This window comes from Alternaria dauci, chromosome 3 (assembly GCF_042100115.1).
Source record: "Alternaria dauci strain A2016 chromosome 3, whole genome shotgun sequence".
In the NCBI taxonomy this organism is placed as follows: Eukaryota; Fungi; Ascomycota; class Dothideomycetes; order Pleosporales; family Pleosporaceae; genus Alternaria; species Alternaria dauci.
The window spans coordinates 3,129,594-3,147,723 of record NC_091274.1 but is presented as its reverse complement, the minus strand read 5'-3'; the positions used below and the strand labels follow the sequence as shown (position 1 = coordinate 3,147,723).

Here is an 18,130-nt window from a genome sequence, read left to right as displayed (position 1 = left end):
TAGCCGATGCTATGGTTGTTCCTGTAATCCTTGGTATTCTGAAGTAACGCTACGGCCGTATCTTGCTCGCCGTGCTCGGGCACACCTATAGGCTGTCAGGTCTTGTGACATTGCCGTAATGAGATGCTCTCTTAGCCATGTCGGTATGCTACATCCGAAGTCTTTTCAAACTTTCACGCAAGTCATTTGACCCCTTACCCGGTTACCTGGATTTGTGGTTTCGAGAAGAGAAGTTGAACATGCGCTTCCCCTCTTGCTACGGAAGGCTTGAATTGGATTAAAGTGTAGCGAGCGAGCAGGTACGCGAACTTGTCAAGGAGCAAGCGCACCCGTCAAGAGCCAAGCGGCCCGATAGGCTGCGTGATTTCGATGTGGAGTCTGCACGAGCCTGCTGCAGGAACTTGCAAACTTTGATCGTTGACTGAATGTATTGATCTGTCTGATTGTCGACGATCTTGCCAGCGATAAGATGATTGGGTTAATCGCACAGTGAGACTGATACCCAGCGCGCGATGCGTTTATCCAGGCATTTTCGGATTGTTGAGTATCGTCAGTTGCGCTAGCCGTTCCATGTTCCAAACGGGTAGGCGTGCTAGGCCAATCTGCGATGTTCTGCTCGGAGCTGATATATCGCCGACTCTTCGTACATTCTTGGTCGTCTGGCGCAGTGGAGCAATTTCGCACAACGCGATCTTGACTCAGTGATCCAGGGCGGTGAATCGATACAGTGCTTACTCCGCTCCCGTTAGCACATCACAGTTAGCTCGATAGCTGCGGGTCCGGTAGGTAAGGCAGTTCAATCCTTGCATGGCGTCGCGCGAACTCTGTTACAACAACATTCATGGGGAAGCGCAGATCGCTTTGATGGATACCCCAGGTTCTGGAGCAAGAATGCTGCTGCGACTACAGATTCACAGGGTAAAGTCTCGCAGAGTCCGATTGCGCTGTGCTGTACCTATCGATCGCCGTCCATAGAAGGGAATATTGTTGTTCGACGCTGGAAGCGGGGACGTGGAACCGTAGTTTCCTGAGCCATGTGCTGGATTCAGTGTTATATCCTCCGCCAGGAAACTCGAAAGCGACTTTACATGCTCGTCCACGGTGTAGAAACGCTGCTATAGCTGCTATTGTCCAGTTCGTTCCGTGATGAGCGAGCCGATGTAACAGCCCGCAGAGGCCGGCAACTAACGATTGAGCAGTAGTTCGCCCACTTGCCACTGTCCCGTAGTCTTTATTCTTACAAATAGCGCGTTACGTGCGTATCGCATCACCTTCGTAATATTCCAGGCCTTGGACAAGATTCGGCAGTTTGCGTGCGAGCGGAGATGATGACGCGGATTGGGTTTCTATCGGGCTCTGTTCGGTGGTTGCAGTCTTGAAAGGTACAAGTTGCGATTGGTCTTCGCTGGCTTCTCGCCAACCCTGGCCCCTCCTCCCACCCTGTCACACATGTAGGCTAGCATGCATGAAGCCTAGTCTGATACCATTACGACTGCGACTGTCGCGTCAGAATCACGAGATGCACTACACCGTGGTAAGAGTGACTATGTTAGCTTGAATACCTGATAGAGGCAAGTCTACCTAGGTGCTGACAACAACAGAGGAAGCCACAGGCTAGACTAAAGGCGCTTCGGCCGCAGTTTCGGCTGCAATGCTTTTTTGTCGAGCATATGAGCAATCCTATGATCAGGCATCTTGCATGTAGCCTCGCCATGTCCGGGGACGCGCAGACGCGACAAGCTTTCCAGGCGTTGGTCCGTTTCAACGCAGGCTCACCGCCGAAGGAGAGCCGATGCAGGTCCAGCTGGGCAAGCCTTCGGGCCGAACGTGCCTCGCAGCCTCAAACATCTTCCCCTTGATTCTCGAAGAAGCCTGATGATGGCAGATCGCACTGAGTACATACAAAAATGGGAGTAGTGGCCGTGTCGGGATGATCGAGCCGAGCGGGAATCTGTGTGAGTTATTGTTAATCTGAATCCTCCCCCACAGGTATTTCTTCAACAAGTCATGGCTGAATCGGTCCGTCTTTCGTACAAGAACACGAGAAGAGACTGCCCCTTTCCGTCTCAAACATTTCTATGTCAAGCACACGCGGATGCAGAGAGCCAGAGTCAAAGTCTCTAAATGTTGACCGTGAGAAACCCAATGTTGAGAGAATAGTGATCGCCCGGACATTCTAAAAAGTGGAACATGTGTGAGCGATATCGGAGGATGAAGGAGATTCTGGCTGCGACATATAGCGAGGTAAAGCCATAATCCGAGAGTGGCAGCAGCCTACGCGGACCCGCAATGTTATAAGCATCGCAGCGGAGAGATTCGGAAGTAGCTCAGTTGCTTGCGGAAATAAAGTTCAACTGTCGTCGGCTAGATATCTGTCCACATCCACGGTAACAAAAGCGGGCTTGGCAGATGTGGAAGAACGACTAGTAATGACTGGCGGGGAGATGATCAACCTTTCAGGGTCTCTGCCCCCGCGTTATCTATAGTTTTGTACTATGACTCAATTGAAGCCAGTACGCACTCTTTGCGCGTCTGGCCGAGCCAGCGTGTTCGTCCGTATCAGGCTTGATCCACTTCATCCCAGAGTATGGTGACCTGTCAAGAACGAGCTGCTCATACTCTTCATAGAGCATACTTTGCACCTATGTTGCGATCACAACGAGCTCGCTCAGATGTATCCAGTTTTGAAAGGTCGAAAGCCTAAAGAAAGGATCATCTCATTGGCGATCTTCCGTCCAAGTCACCACGACACACATGGGCAAATTCCAGCGTTCTTGAGAAAAAGTATATGCAATAAATATGACACGATGATATATACAGGCGTGTGCCAGCGAATATTTACAAGAAAAGAAGACAACCCTCACTCCGCGAGCCAGACTGAAAAGTCAAATCAAACGTCAGCGCGCGTGGTCGCACCAATAGCAGCACCATCCTTGGGCAGCAAGAAGTCGCTCGCAGGGACTCTGCCATCAGCGCCACGCGCCTTCTTCAGCGCAGCCGGGTCAACACTCTTGAAGTTCGAGTTGGACCAGCTACCCGACTGCCACGAGTTGCCAGTAGCCTTGATGCCTGACGCAGTCAAGCTAACCTGCGAACTGCCCACGTTCGTCACAGCGATGTTGTTCCTCATAGTCGAGCTGGAGCTCCTCACGTTGAAACCCACATCGCCATTGTTCCACGCAGTGTTGCGCTCAAAGGTCAAGCTACCCGGGTTTCCGTTATCAATGAAGCCCTTCTTCGCGTTGGAGAAGGCCATGCAGTTGCGCACGATGTGGTTGGCGGGCGGGTTATCCGTGATGCCGAGCTTGTAACCGTTGCCGTCGCCCTGGAAGTTACTGAAGCCCCAGCGGTTGATGCCATTGCCCCATGCATAGACCTCCTCCAGTGTAATGGGCGATCCGAACATGAAGAGGTCGAGACCGTCGTCAACGTTGTCCCATAGACGCGCGTTGCGGAGGACGTTGCCTTCGCCTGAGCCTTCCTTGCATGCGAATCCGTCGGCGGACTCGCCGTTCTTGCGTGGGTCGCGGTTGCGGTAGGAGTCGAGGTACAGGACAGTGTTGTTGGACGATGCGCCCTGGAGATGGAAGCCAGTCTCGTAGTTGTCGTGAGTGATTATCAGCTCGTAGTGGTTGTGCGAGGCATCGCGGGCGTATACGCCATAGGGACCGTTGATGATTCTGGGCTTGAATTAGCATGCGTGACGGTTGATCACTGTAGCCAGCTGTACTCACTCCAAGTTGTAGAACTTCCAGTAGTTTGCCTTCTCAATGTGGAAAGCACCACGCTCCTTGTTCGGCAGAGATACGTCCAGGGCGTATGGTGTGCCAGGCATATTCTCGCCATCTATGATGACCTTCTCTTTCTGGAAAGAACGGAGAGTGATGGGCTGAGTCCTTGTGCCGCTCTTGGTGATCTGAATGTTTGTGGTCGGCTTGTATGTACCAGCGCGAAGGAGGATCACATCGCCGGCTACGGCAGCGTTGACAGCAGACTGGATGGAGCCGAAGGGTGCCGCGGAGGTTCCTGTTCCTGTGCCTGTTGGCGAGACGTAGATGTCTTTGGCGTTGGCAGTAGACAATGCCGCAACGACGGCAGCAAAAGTAAGAGAGCGCATGTTGAATATAATCCTGATGGCCGAGATGGATGGTAGTGTTGTCTTGAAGGTCAAAGTCGGATTGTATCTCCACAACTATAGGTACCAGGTACCATTTATACTACCGCCACCACGGCCATCACCGCCTCGTCCACCATGACATTTTGCATCAATCATTCTGTCACCAGTCATGAACACTGTACTTCTCGTGTCAGTTGCCAAGACACAATAGATGAGATAGCGCTGTTATCGAAGCTCCACCAATGCCTTAAATTTCCGACTCTTCGCCCTGTACACATGCGCCAGGCCAGAAGAAGCGACGCCCACTTCCTGAACGAGTAAGTGTGTCTGTACCCCACACCTCGCCTGCGGCGATTATTCACGTCGCAAGTGTACTGTCAACTCCTTAGTTGAGATGCATAGCGTCTTTTCTTTAGGTTCTCTCCTCTTATTCGCGAGATACTCTTGTAGAATCTATACGTGGTCTTACTTCACTCCACTGGTACGAAATAAGCCCTTATTTAGAGAGTTACTCTTCCTTGCAGAGGCTTTCTCCGCGCCGCTTTACTTACAGCACTCAAAAGCACGCTACGCATTCGAACTAGGGGGGGACTGGAGTGTGCCTGGAAGCGGGCATGATTGATGGCCTGCACGGATGCGGTTTCAAACACCGCCAAGCGGGCGGGAGGTTTAACCATCGACGACTCGTTCCCATGACTAGGAGGCTGCATCGGAAGAATACCGACCGAGGTTCTGGACTTTCGAATCGCGATTAAAATCACGTAAATCCAGCATCAGTGCCGATGTCGCGCAATGTTGAGTCGTGCGCCGGTGGCGGTACATGAAGTGGTGAGGTCGAGTTGAGGTTTGGTGTTGCGCGATGCGGAGGCTGACCGGCGGCAATCGCGGCGTGCCGAAATGCGCCTAGTCTGCCCATTGGACCGCATTATGGCGTGATGACTTTCCACGAACACAATGTTGGTTAGGGACAACCTCGAACCCCTAGGAATTCCAGGGCGTATGCTTGTTGAGAGTCCAATTTCGTGTACTCGACGTCAGGCGAGGAGTTCCCCTGCTGGGTCGCCCGCCATGTTTCGACCTCCTCGGATGAACCACTTTCTTCCATGCACCATTTTGATTAAAGTTTCAAAAACCACCAATCAAAAGCCATGCACGACAATTCCATCATCCTTTTTGCGATTTCCGTCTCATTTATCGCTTTGAACTACAGATTGCGCAAATGATGCGCCACTAGTTCCTTGAAGTGCACGTGGATAAGCACCTTATCACTGTGCGGTTGTACGCTGGCGCATTGTGCCAAGGTGTAAGGTAGAATAAGCGTTGGCCGAGTACGAGGGCTTTGGAGATTTCAGCCAAGTTAGCTGTTCACTCTCGATGGTTCGCCCTGCTTTGAAAGTTTCTCGGGAGACTGAGGTGAGTAATCAATCAGGTATAAGTTGCTCAAGGCCGGCATTGTAGTGTCATGAGTTGCTGAAGTAGATGAACTTCATTGGTGCAGTGCTTGGGAGAGAACCCACCAATCGAGACTATATTGGCGCATTGACAGTAGAGTATGCATTCAAGGAATGCCGAGCAAGTCACCGTTCAGGTCCATGCAATCCTTTCGGCTTATGGTCGATGAACGGTCATAGATGCGCCTTCGTGCCATGACTGGTCGCTATTCCGCTAGGCGCTTTCGGTATGGATGGGGATGTTTGGAGACCCCTGATGACTGATCACAATACCAACGGGACGGGACAGGGACAGAAACATTCTTGTTCAGAGAGATATGATGGCGCGATAACCTGTAACTATTTGCTGTCAGTGCAAGATGAAGGCAACAAGGATCTTGCGCCCAACGCTTCGTGAAGCCCATTGAATCGGACTTGGCCCCAATGACCCTCTAGAACATTCCACCATGGAGATTGGGTTTGCCATGAGGAGAATCTTCAGCGGTCTCGCCACCCGTGAGCAGGCTCGTCGCGTTGCGAATGATATCTGTAGTAGCCATGATCTTCACAAGGGTGATCTCATCCGTCTTCTGAGTCCAGCCCAACTCAAAAGGAAGACGCTCGTTCTCTGTTCAATTGTCAGCCCCCGCCTTGTCGTTCCTCGCGCACATTTGGATGTTGCCGCACGACTTACCAAAGAAGTATTCCATCAACGTGCGATTGACAGTACCCTCTTCCAGATCGCCAAAGGCGATGACAGGTGCCGCGACTTCACCCAAACTGAATTCCTCCGTAGACGCAGTGAAGGTGTAGTTCGGGTTTGTTGCGCGACTCTCCAACTGGCGAAATATCTTGGAGTTGGCCAGCATTTTAGCCGTCACGATCTCCTCGGTCCACCACTTCCTTGATGTGTTGTATACCGTCTCGTTGAAGATATGGTTATTACCAAAGGCAGCATCGGTGCGCGTAAGACTGGCGTCGTGCTCAAGAACATTGTGAACGTTGAGCTGCTCTAGGGTGAAGAATGTAGCGTTTGGCTCCGGATTGGCGATGATGGCCTGCTGCCACATGAGTGCGCCGAGTGAGCCGTTGAAGTTCAAGCCATCTTTGAGGCCCTTGACGACGTTGTCCTGGGTGAAGTTGCGGCCATCACGAGGAAGGAAACCGTGATTCGCTAGAGTGTTGAGCATCGGACATGGGCCGCGAACTGAGCCTGTCAGTATTGGACCAGAGCATGTCCCTTCGTATGTGTGTACCTACAGTCGTTCGAAGAAGCGGGCATCCAGGCATGTGGGTCTGAAGTCGCGGCACCATACTGGGGTCTTGCAGAAACCAGCGCGGAGGTCGAGGCGGCAAGAACAGCAGTGAGCTTCATGATGAAATGACACGTGGTGATAATCGTGGAAGAATATGCTGCAGATGAATCGGATAGCGGTGAAAGCTGTTGTTGAAGCACCACTGTTGAGAAGGGTGCCATCTCTTATATCTTTCCAAGGCCTGTTACGTGTATGACTTGTGGCATCAAAAGTAACATCAAATATCCACTACCATACTTACGACATACGCGTACAGCAGCTGCTAGGTGACAGCACCAGCTTCGTGACGACTACCAGATGGACATTTACAAAACACTAGTATCCCAGGTAATCCAAGACGGAAAGGGCTTGCAGCCGCACTTCCGGTGTCGATCTCAGGTATGGCTAATCCGACGGCCCCAGATTTTTCTGATTTACAGACACATTTGGCCAATGAAGTTTTTCCGATTACACAGGACAGCGCAAGGCGACGTCAAGTCTGGGGTACAAGTCGTATATCGGAAAGTGCACAGATGCAGGGGCCGTGCATACGACGCCATACGTGAGCTTCGTTCCCGGTCGTACTCGCACTCGCACTTGCACCATCAGGGCTTTCGTTTCGTTTCGCGTCACGATCAACAACCCGCTGATGAAGCACCAAACAGGTACCGCCTGGTAAGTCTGCCGACGAGGCAACCCTTCCAATGATCGTCTGCAGAGAGATGTCAGGAGGGTGAATCATGCTTTTTCGCCATGTTCCTTTCTCGGATGCCGCGACGCAGCGAGCAATACCATCCCGGTTGGCAGCTCCGTCCGTTCTCTTGCAGGATCAAGCTCTTAGACACTTCTAGTCTTCTTGCAACACTCCGGAAGACCTTACCATCGGGACAGGTGTCGAAGAGGACGGTTACTCGGATACTGCGCAGCTCAATGAGCTTTTGACGAAGACGTTGCCAAGAGGAAGCGCCTCCGCAGTCGCGCGGAAGCTGTGCGAATCATCAAGAGCACTGAAAAGCGCTATACTTCTGTTGGCAGTTTTGTCGCGGGATCAATTGGAAGGATCAAGGAGGAGTGCGCGACGCTGACGGGGAGAAGATTCGCTGTTGTTGTAAGAACCACACCAATAAACCCAGCCGCACGGGGCCATCAGCAAAGTACAGCCGTCTCTGGTTCCGAGAAATTTCCAGATCTCAACACGACCGACGCGTCCAAGATGGAGACTGTATATTTTCGGTAATCGGCATGATGAGGATACCACCTCGCTGGCCCGCGCCGTTTGGTCAGGACGCGATCACGGCGACTGCAAATGAGGGGCAGCCAGCGTCTGGCCTCGCTTCCGGGCAAGGGGCAAGAACACGCCACGACAGCAACATCTCAGGAACGCGCCTACGACACCGGCCATCATCTCTAGATGCGCAAAAAGCGGTCAGCGTCTCGTCAAATCCCGTCCCATTGTCTGCAAACATGTACCTGCGCGACCCTTCGCTCGCTCAGGTCCGGTCCAACGAGACCCTGATCCCACGGCCCTCCACATGCGCCTCACACACTCCGCCTCTGCCCCTCCATGACCCAAGCATTTCATTCGCTGCATCGCCTCGTCCTCCAGCGCAATCCTTTCCTGCCCAGAATGCGGCTCTACTCACGCGTTCGCCTTCTTCGCCACGCAATGCGATGTGATTGGCCCATTGCTAACGCCACTAACTTTGCCTTGTAGCCAATTCTGAGTTCGCGACGAGGGTTCGCCAACTGCGCTAGGCACAACTCAACTGCTTATGGCAGCAGACAACACCGTTTGGTCGGGATAGGCATGGCAAAGGAGTGGGGGTTGATCTTTCTGGAAGGTGGAAGATGTTGCGATTCGTGCATGAAAACCCCTCGTGTTCTCACTACTGTGATCTGACAGCCCAGCCTATCCTTTCTTCGTCGTCGTTCAGCATCGTTCTCGGTCTTTTCTAATTCCATATACCTGGCCAATTCGCTCACCGCGTTACTGTCGTTCACTTTCTTCTCGACTCTCTTTCATTACATATTCTTCAAGCATTGTCACTTGACAGACTACCATCTCCATAAGCTCAGACGTTGGTGTCGCCAGATCAGAGTCACCGACAATAAGTTCCATCACACCCCACCACCAAGGCCAGCAGAGGATACACCAAGAATACGAGGATCTCATTCAAAATCCTATAATATCACCAAACAGACGCAATGGCACCAACACCCGCTTCGACCCTCGCACCCGAAGCCCCGCCAGCCGTAATCCCCAACGCCAGCTCCCGCAGTGATGGCTTTAGCCCCAGTGCCATCATCGGCATCGTGTTAGCCATCGTCTGCCTCCTCCTCGCCGTACCCTTGATCGCCATCTGCCTTCGACGATATGAAAAGACACGTCTACGAGAAACACCAAAAAGCCCAGGAAGCAGCAATGTCAGTCTACGTAGCATCCAAGAACACCAGAGCTTGAGCAGTATACTCGTGACAAAAGAGTTGTCGCGGTCGAGCATGAGGATGGAGAGGGTAGACTCGGGAATTAAGAGACCGGACGAGGTCTACGGAATTAGGAGAGAGAGGGAGAGGGGGTGGAGTTCTACTGAGGTTAGAGGTGGTTGATGGGATCGAGTTGGACAGGATATTGCCTTTAATGGCGATGTGAACATCATACCGGATGCATGCATCCAGCGCTACGGACGACGTCAGGTTCTGGCATGTAATGCCTGGGACGGCAGTGCGCATGCATTTAGTAGGCCGGTCCTACCAGACGATGTCCGCCAACAATCAGGGCAGGCAACGAAGCGTTATAACCGTGGAGGGTGCTGGATCGGCCCACGCCGTGGATCAGTTGGTCGTGCGCACCATTTGTCAAGGCTGACGAAACCATGGTCGCGATGAAGAGTCGCAGGGATGTGGCGGACATCAGGCTCCACAGGTACCCGCCCGATCATCCGATCTCCTGAAAAAACGTCATCACCACGTCCACTCCACAAGGACCAGAAGATGCGTTCAGCAAAGCACAAAGCATTTTCCGCGAAAATCGTGGATCTACTCGGATCCTTGCGGCGGTTGCACGATTTCTTGCATCGTACGAAACAGTCTAGTCCGATCTGAACAAAAACTTGGCTAGCCGGCAGTACCTCGCAACTCGGCGAGAAAAGAGAATTTTGCCGAGTTTTTCATCAATGCTGGGAACAAAGCAGCTGACAAGGCGCTTGATAATAGTTGCAATCAGCGGAAAGGCCCACATTCGTTGCCGTTGCTAAGCTTTTGCTAAACTCTCTCCTTTGCTGCGTTATGTGCTTGATATGCAAAAATCCCATTTGATATTCACAATAAATAGCATCGCAATGCGTCTCCAATAGCTCACATTCACATTCGATCTCTTCCACATTTTCACAACATGTTCAATATGCACATTACCGTTCCCGCATTACTGCTAGCACCAGCAGCGTTAGCGGCGCCCCAAGGTGCAGGATCCGCATGGGAACATAGTCCACGATACGACTACATCGTTGTTGGTGGCGGAACATCAGGCCTTGTTGTCGCCAATCGTCTTTCCGAAGACTACAACGTCTCGGTGGCTGTGATCGAGGCTGGAGGCGTTGAGCTCTACAACCCCAATATAACCGACACATCGAAGTATGGAAATGCGTTTGGTACTGCCATCGACTGGCAGTACGAAAGCGTTCCGCAGACCTTCGCTGGAAATGCCTCGCAGATTATGCGTGCAGGCAAGGCACTTGGAGGAACAAGTAACATCAACGGTGCGTCTACACGAACAGATCTCAAGTAGATCTTTAGTGCTAATGGTTTCATCGCATAGGAATGACGTACTTGCGGGCTGAAGTCGCACAGATCGATGCATGGCAACAGATTGGAAACGAAGGCTGGACTTGGGAGAGCTTACTTCCATACTACAAGAAGAGCGAGTACATCCAATTCCCAAGCACATCTCAGGCCCTCCGTGGAGCATCACTTGACCCCGAGACTCACGGTACCACTGGTCCTTTGGCTGTTGGATGGACCAACGATATGATGGGCGAGGAAGTTATATCTTCGATCAACCAGACCCTTGGCGCGCTGGGCCTTCCCCTCAACGAAGAGCCCAATGCAGGGTCTATGCGAGGTCTGACAGTCTTCCCCAAGACCATTGATCGAGAAGAGAATGTCCGGGAAGATGCTGGACGAGCCTACTATTGGCCCGTTTCGAAGCGACCTAATCTCGACATCTATCTCGACTCTTTCGTGGAGAAGATGATCTGGCATCCAGAATCGGAAAACAATAACACTGGACGAACCGCAAGTGGCGTCGTATTTTCATCGCTCAATGGTACCAAGACCACGATTTTTGCCAATCGCGAGGTCATTCTCTCGGCAGGTAGTCTCAGATCCCCGCTGCTTCTCGAGCAGTCCGGCGTTGGTAACCCATCGTAAGCACTTGCTCAAACTACTACAGATCTACTCATCAGAGGCTAACAACGACGACAGTATCCTCCAACAACACGACGTTGACGTTATTGTCGACCTCCCTTTCGTCGGCGAGAACCTGCAAGACCAAACCACCACCGACACATTCTACACCAACAACAACAGCACCGAATTCACCGGCCTTGCCGGCTACGCAGCCTATTTCAACGTCGACGACGTTTTCGACTCCTCAGACCTCGCTGCCTTCAACGCGAGCATCGCGAGCGCTCTAAAAGACTACGCCGAGAGAACCGCCAACGCCAGCGGCATCATCGACAGCGCTGTGACAGAGAAACTGTTCCGCATGCAATACGATCTCATCTTCAAGAACAAGATTCCGATTTCCGAAATCATCATTTCGCCCGCGGCCACGGGGCCCGTTACTATCGAGTACTGGGGCCTTCTTCCCTTTTCGCGCGGCAGTATTCATATCAATTCTTCGAATGCGTCGGCCCCGGCGAAGATCAATCCTAATTACTTTATGCTGGACTACGATATCCAGCAGCAGATTGCGACGGCCAAGATGGCGAGGAAGTTCGCCAACACGGCGCCGTTTTCTGACGCACTGTCTGGCGAGACGACTCCCGGACTCGATGTCGTGCCGAGCAACGCGTCCGATGCCGTTTGGGGAGAGTGGTTGAAATCGACTTGTAAGTTTCCTAGCAACATCATCCAGCCGGAGTGAAATCGAAGCTAATACAAACGCAACGTCATAGATCGCTCAAACTTCCATTACATCTCGACGGCGGCTATGATGCCACGCGAGCTTGGTGGTGTGGTGGACTCCAACCTGACTGTCTATGGTACTAGCAACGTCCGCGTCGTCGATGCTTCTGTCGTTCCGTTCCAGATCTGTGGTCACCTGACTTCAACGTTGTACGCTATCGCCGAGAAAGCGGCCGATCTGATCAAGGCTCGGTACGAGTAGAGGAGAATAGTGTCGTGGAACCGTTCGGCTCGCGTCGACCAGCAAAGGAGCCATGTAGGATAGTTTAGTTCTGGTGTTTGCTGTTTTTATCATCTCTGTCCAATAACAAAACATCGCGTTACACCTTCCGATACAAATGCACTTGCATCCGCATATTCTCCAATTCAATCGGATAGCGCAGTCTCTCATCCAATCTATACCACCTGCTACCGTCTTCCTTGATCTTTTCCCACCTCACAATCTCATCTTTGCTTCCTCGATTCTCAGTCGCTTGTTCCAACAGCGTGTGGTCTAGGAGCCACTGCATTGGGTACTTCTTCTCTGCTCCATTCAGCGTGACTGAAGAGTAGCTGCCAGGACTGTCGACAACGAGGAGAAGCGCACCAGGCTGGAGGATCGAAGTCAAGAGGAGAAGAAATTTCTGTGTCAAAGGCATGGACGTCGAGTAGAGCTCGTTCAGCGTGAAAAGCAGCGTTACGAGGTTGGCGTCTGCGAGTTGAGCCGATAGCTCTTCCGACGAAGCTTGGAGTACATCTTGCTGCTTGAATTGTACTGAGATATCGTGCGGTTCGAGTGGCGCGACGTTTGCAGCTTTCGCCGCGGCTGATGCATATTTGCTTAGTGTCGGCGCGGTGGTGAGTTGTGTTGCGAGGTTTTCCACGACCACGCTCCAATCCGCAACATCTATCGCCGCAACTTCGATATGCGACCTCGCGACCTCACTTTCCCCTTCTTCCGAGTCCATGCTGGTCATCAACTTCTGCATGCCGCCTAGCGCCACAATTTCTGCGCCTGCGCCACCACCCAGACACACGACTTTCCGACTCTTCAACTTGGTACCCTCTTTACTAGCGTCCTCTTCTTCTTCCCCTCGTTCCAGATCCGCCCATAAATTTTCTCTCCACTCCCATATCAGATCCAAATACCCGAGCGCACGACTCGGACTCCATCTCGCCGCATACACCTCCAAGTACTCCTTCTTGCCAAACGCAGTCGCAAAATCGCGGTTGTAAAGATGCCCCTTGACTTCCTGCAGCAAGGGCCCAAAATCCGAACTCAGCCTCTCCGCAAACGAATTCCGGAAGATGTTCAGTAAGAGTTGTTGGAGTTCAATGGGTATATACGATATCCCAGGTCCTTTGACTTCCGCGGTCGAACTCGGACGCTTGTCGCTCTTTTGTTTTACGGGCTTGCCTCCTTCTCTTTGCGCCTTGCGCTTCGCGTTGAGCTTGGAATTGGGTGCCATATTTGTCGTTTTTTTTTCTCCTTTCAATACAGCGAAATGCGATGGGTCAGAGACGAAGTGGGAAGGGGGTGGGATGAAAGTCTCGTTATCGATAGGCCGTAAGCGAGGACAGTGTGTGATTCGCCCCGCGTGTTCAGCGCTCGGAATGCATTCCGAGAACACATCCCGACCTCGGGACATGCTGTGACGAGCATACGGCCTGACTCACCTACCTACATCAATTGACTCATCAACATTCTTTACGAGTGTATATAAGAAGTGTGTATTCATCCAAGCATACACCATCAACAACTCCCACAATGCGTCTCCCATACATCCCCGACCCTCCCAACTTCACGTCCGAAGAGGACAAAGCAATCGAGCAACGCGTGCGCCAGCGCCGCGGCGAAAAAGGTCTCATAGCCCTCGACAGAACACTACTCCACGCACCCCCAGTCGCCGACGGATGGTAAACACGAACCCTGTCAAACCCAGTACTACCCAATCATCTCAACTAACAAAAGATAAAAAAGGAACTCATTCCTAGGCTCCATCCGCACAAAAACCAGCCTCCCAACATCTATTCGCGAAACAGCCATATGCCGCGTCGCCGTGCTCAACAAAGCCTGGTACGAATGGGAATCGCATTCGCCGATCCTAGGATCCGCCACAGACGTCACACAAGACCAAGTCAACGCCGTGCTAGAATCCAAGCCTAGAGAACCGCTCGATAGTGTCCTCGGTGCCCAGCTATCAGCGGTGCTAGCATACACCGATGCCATGACGCTGGATGTGCGTGTCCCCGATGCAGTGTTTGAGAAGCTCAAGGACGCGGGGTTCAGCGAGCAGGAGATTGTGGAGATTACGGCGACGGTGGCGGCGTATAATTGCGTGTCGAGGTTCCTGGTCGCGTTGGATGTTGGAGAGAGGAATGCGCAGACGGGGCCGAAGGAGGGGGGTAAGGAGTAAGTGGGTGTGCAAAGGTTATCTGTATCGATCAAAAATACACCGCTTCAGATGTTTATTGTTTTCTAGAATCATACATACGACGGCATCCTACACATTTCCCACACCTCCCATTTCACATCAGCCCACTTCACTCACCCATCACCCCTCACACCCTCTTATTCTGCCTCGCAATCTTCCTCCTCTGCGCCAACATATGACTAAACAGCACATACGACCCCGGCACATACACCGCCAGTATCCCCCAAAGCGCATACGCAAACCCCTCGTTCCTCTCTTTCGCCAACGGAATAGCACTATACACCAACCAGCACTCACTCGCAATGCCGAGCGGATACAGGACCAAAAAGGTGTTATAGCGCAACCACGTCCACAGCTTTGGGACACCAAGGCCGGATAGCGAAAAGACAAAGTAAGAGTAGCGGATTACTTCCGTCACGCTCCATGCAAGCAGCATAGTCGCGTACGCAGGGGAATGCCGTGTAGACAACGGGAACGCCGGGGGCGAGGCGATGAGGTGCACGAGCAGGAAGCGAGAAGCGACTTGCATCAGGGTCGTCAAAAGGGGTGCGCGCACGATACCTATGTGTCACAACTGTCAGCTCATCATCCCCCTTTCATCGTTGTACAACAAGAGAGAGTAGTCAAGACATACCAACAAGACTATGCAAAACCTCCAACCCAGCCACCGTCTGCACACTCCTCGTATACCCCTCAAGCCCATCATACACCTTCCCGCTGCCCAGACCCCGCCTCGTCGCCGTGAACCAGTCGGCGCGGCCAAAGAAGGCGCCGGCCTTTTGTGCGTTTACAACTTCGTGGGCGCCGATGGATACCGTCTGGTACAGCACGCCTGCCCAGAGTGCTGCAGACACGGCGTTGTAGGCGAGCAGGTATGCGTTCTTTGCGCCAGACTGTTTGGCGGGTCGCTGGTCGTTGGGCGCAGCGGCTTTGCGCGTTGTTGTTGTGGATTTGGCGGACATGGTTTGGTCTGCGGAGACAATTGTGCTGAGTGGGAGTCGAAGAGGCGGGCGGGTGGGCTGTGAAGAGTCGATGGTGGTAAGTGTATGTGCCTAAGGCGTGAAGATGGCCGGCCGTGCAAGCTGGCATTTCTCGTGCAGGGCCTCGGCTCGCGTACCTGAGAGACAGACCCTGATGTCTTGGCACGGCAGATGCCGGCATGTGCCATGTGGTATGAGATCATCATACGTCAATCTTTTTTGTGAATTACGTAAGCTGTAGATGTCGAACGTTTCTGAATTTACTCCTCCCAAGACTGTCATGGCAATCGTAACGCAGTGTAGGAGTGTTGCGACTTGGCAGTTAACAACAAAACGGTCGGATGACTTGGTAGAACGGGTGCAATGCAAGTATGCTTCCTACACACCTCAAGCTGGGGGAAGTGCTAGATATACGGTGACCATACTCACCCACACTGCACTACAAAAGAACAGCCATGAAGCAAGACACCCTCCCACTTCCCACCCAGCGCACTCCAAAGCTCACGCGAGCCACCAAGTCACATATTCGCATCATTCATTGTGCACCAACTAAACTCTCACTGTTCAACTCTCGCCCTGCTCATGCTATTCATTGCAGTCAATACGCATGCTCGAAGAAAGCAAACGCCTATCCAGAGACCAAAAGAGAAAGAAAAGAAAATAAAAGCGCCATACCATGCCATGCAAATGCTACCAGATACAAGTAGATAGAATATAAGAAAGAAGATGACAAAGCACGCAAGGGTATCGACAAAACCCCCCTCCTCCCTCCTCCGACTCATACACTAAGCCCCAAAGAAAAAAAAAGAGATGAAAGATATAAGTTCTCGCAAAGCAAAAGTATCCACCTCTTGCAAAAGCTTCCATGACTGCCCTTTATAAAAACACTTGAATCATACTCTTCTTATGCGCCACATTCCTCTCACACCCCTCCACGACACAAACCCGAAACGGATTTGTACTCGCCGGCCTCTCCCTCTCTTTCCCTTTCGCACTCCTCTTCGCCGACCGATTCGTCGTACACTCACCACAATAAACCTGTCACCAATCAGTATCACATCCCCGCTTCACCATACCTGTCTCAAAACTTACATGTCCACACCCCTTCACAATCCACACCTGCCTCTTCACCTCATCCCCACCCACACACAACTCCTCCTCACAATTCGGACAAACCAGCGCCTCCCCATCCTCCACCGGACTCCTCGTGAACCCCTCCGGCGCCTCCTCGGGCTTCTCATACGTCGGTCTTGCTTCCCGCTCCCTTTCTACACCCCTCACACCCCCAATCTCAAACCCCACCATTTCAAAATCCATAACCGGCGCCATGAACGCGCCCACACCAACGCGTATATGCGGCGCCCGGCCACGCGATGCGCTGCGCGCCGGTGCAATAGGTTCGTCTTGGTGGTTCTGGACGCCGCCGAATTGCGTGCGGGTGCGGTTGATCTGGTCGTGGAAGCGCTCGACTTGGGCGCGGAGGTGCGTGAACCGGCCGGTTAGTGTGCCAAAGAGATCGAGCACGTTGTCCATTTGCTCAGTCGCTTGGCGGCGGCGCTGTTCGTGTTCTGGGAGGGCGTTTGCATGGAGGAATTCTACTTCTTCGTCGTCGTCATCGTCGACGTTGGCGTTGTTGGGATTGTTGGCGGCGGCGGGAGGACCTTGGGTACGACGGCCACCTGGTATCGTGCGTGAGGAGATAAACTCAATCTCTGGAGACCCCGGGTCTTGTCCTGGTTCGGCTGGTGCTGGTGATATCGCAACATCAACATCCCATTCCTCGTCGCCATTGTCCAGGTCGATGATGATATCCATCCCACGTGGCAACCGAGGCGCATGGCGCCGCACACGCTGGCCACGCACCTCTACCGTCTCGCCGTCCCCCTCCTGCCCCCCCGCTAGCCCATCGAACCTCGCATCATCATCCGTAAGATCAATCACATTCTCTTCCTGGCTCCGGCTCTGGTTCATATGCACAACCACGCCTGCGTCCTCTTCCCCGTCATCCCCATCGTCCCCTGTCAAGTCCACCGGCGTGTCCACCTCCCATGCCGACCCAGCAGGGCGTCTGTAATCGAACCCGTCGCCCGCGAACCGGCGTGTTGCTGGCGATGCCATGGGCTCGGCTCGTGGTACGTGTAAGCCGGCGGTATGTGAATGTGTGGCGCTGGCGCTTGGATCCGCGCGTTCAAGCGGCGGCCGGGCATGCGCTCGCAGCGCCGACTCGAAGCTCGGTGATGAGCGGCGGCCGATGAAGTAGCGGGAAAGAGGATCGTAGTTTTCGTTCACAGGACTCTGTCTGTCGTCTTGGGCGTCGTCGATAGCGTGGGGCGTGCGGGTGTGGTAGTGGTACGTCGGTCGTGGTGGTGGTGATGGAGCTTCGCGGTCGTTGTCGTTATTGTTTGTACCGCCGCGAAAAGCTTCATATCTCCAGGCCGGGTCGGCAGAAGCGTCGTCGTGGTCCATTTGGGCATGTGAGCGCTACAATACGAGACAGGTCCCCTAATCAGCGCCCTGTTCTCTGCTCCCTTTACTTTGCCAACGACACGGCCACTCACCTTCTGTTGTCTGTGCGTGTACCCAAACGGCAGTCTTTCCTCGTCCATACCGGAAGGTCACGGGACTGTGTTGGATGTGTGCGGTGTGTGGTGGGTGGGTGGAGTGGGCAATAAGGAACAAACAGCACTGCGCTGAGGTTGAGAGAAGGTTG

General features: G+C 52.9%; 6 protein-coding genes across 6 annotated transcripts; 2 read left to right on the top strand and 4 right to left on the bottom strand.

The window, feature by feature from the left end:
• Nucleotides 1–2,890: 2,890 nt before the first annotated feature.
• On the bottom strand, nucleotides 2,891–4,117 carry ACET3X_004666 (uncharacterized protein; the record flags this gene model as incomplete). The annotated part of the gene is made up of 2 exons (XM_069450895.1): nucleotides 2,891–3,680; nucleotides 3,735–4,117. The coding sequence occupies 2 exons, from the start codon at nucleotides 4,115–4,117 to the stop codon at nucleotides 2,891–2,893; spliced, it is 1,173 nt and encodes a 390-aa protein (XP_069308644.1).
• Nucleotides 4,118–5,999: 1,882 nt separating this feature from the next.
• On the bottom strand, nucleotides 6,000–6,922 carry ACET3X_004665 (uncharacterized protein; the record flags this gene model as incomplete). The annotated part of the gene is made up of 3 exons (XM_069450894.1): nucleotides 6,000–6,175; nucleotides 6,242–6,754; nucleotides 6,808–6,922. 3 exons carry the CDS (start codon nucleotides 6,920–6,922, stop codon nucleotides 6,000–6,002), a joined length of 804 nt encoding a protein of 267 aa, XP_069308643.1.
• A 3,311-nt stretch (nucleotides 6,923–10,233) lies between these two features.
• On the top strand, nucleotides 10,234–12,228 carry ACET3X_004664 (uncharacterized protein; the record flags this gene model as incomplete). The annotated part of the gene is made up of 4 exons (XM_069450893.1): nucleotides 10,234–10,597; nucleotides 10,657–11,263; nucleotides 11,322–11,950; nucleotides 12,017–12,228. 4 exons carry the CDS (start codon nucleotides 10,234–10,236, stop codon nucleotides 12,226–12,228), a joined length of 1,812 nt encoding a protein of 603 aa, XP_069308642.1.
• A 118-nt stretch (nucleotides 12,229–12,346) lies between these two features.
• Nucleotides 12,347–13,474, bottom strand: ACET3X_004663 (uncharacterized protein; the record flags this gene model as incomplete). Its single annotated transcript, XM_069450892.1, has 1 exon — nucleotides 12,347–13,474. One exon carries the CDS (start codon nucleotides 13,472–13,474, stop codon nucleotides 12,347–12,349), a length of 1,128 nt encoding a protein of 375 aa, XP_069308641.1.
• Nucleotides 13,475–13,773: 299 nt separating this feature from the next.
• Nucleotides 13,774–14,422, top strand: ACET3X_004662 (uncharacterized protein; the record flags this gene model as incomplete). Its single annotated transcript, XM_069450891.1, has 2 exons — nucleotides 13,774–13,922; nucleotides 13,987–14,422. The coding sequence occupies 2 exons, from the start codon at nucleotides 13,774–13,776 to the stop codon at nucleotides 14,420–14,422; spliced, it is 585 nt and encodes a 194-aa protein (XP_069308640.1).
• Nucleotides 14,423–14,567: 145 nt separating this feature from the next.
• Nucleotides 14,568–18,026, bottom strand: ACET3X_004661 (uncharacterized protein; the record flags this gene model as incomplete). The annotated part of the gene is made up of 5 exons (XM_069450890.1): nucleotides 14,568–15,001; nucleotides 15,075–15,410; nucleotides 16,449–16,458; nucleotides 16,513–17,901; nucleotides 17,979–18,026. 5 exons carry the CDS (start codon nucleotides 18,024–18,026, stop codon nucleotides 14,568–14,570), a joined length of 2,217 nt encoding a protein of 738 aa, XP_069308639.1.
• Nucleotides 18,027–18,130: the final 104 nt, after the last annotated feature.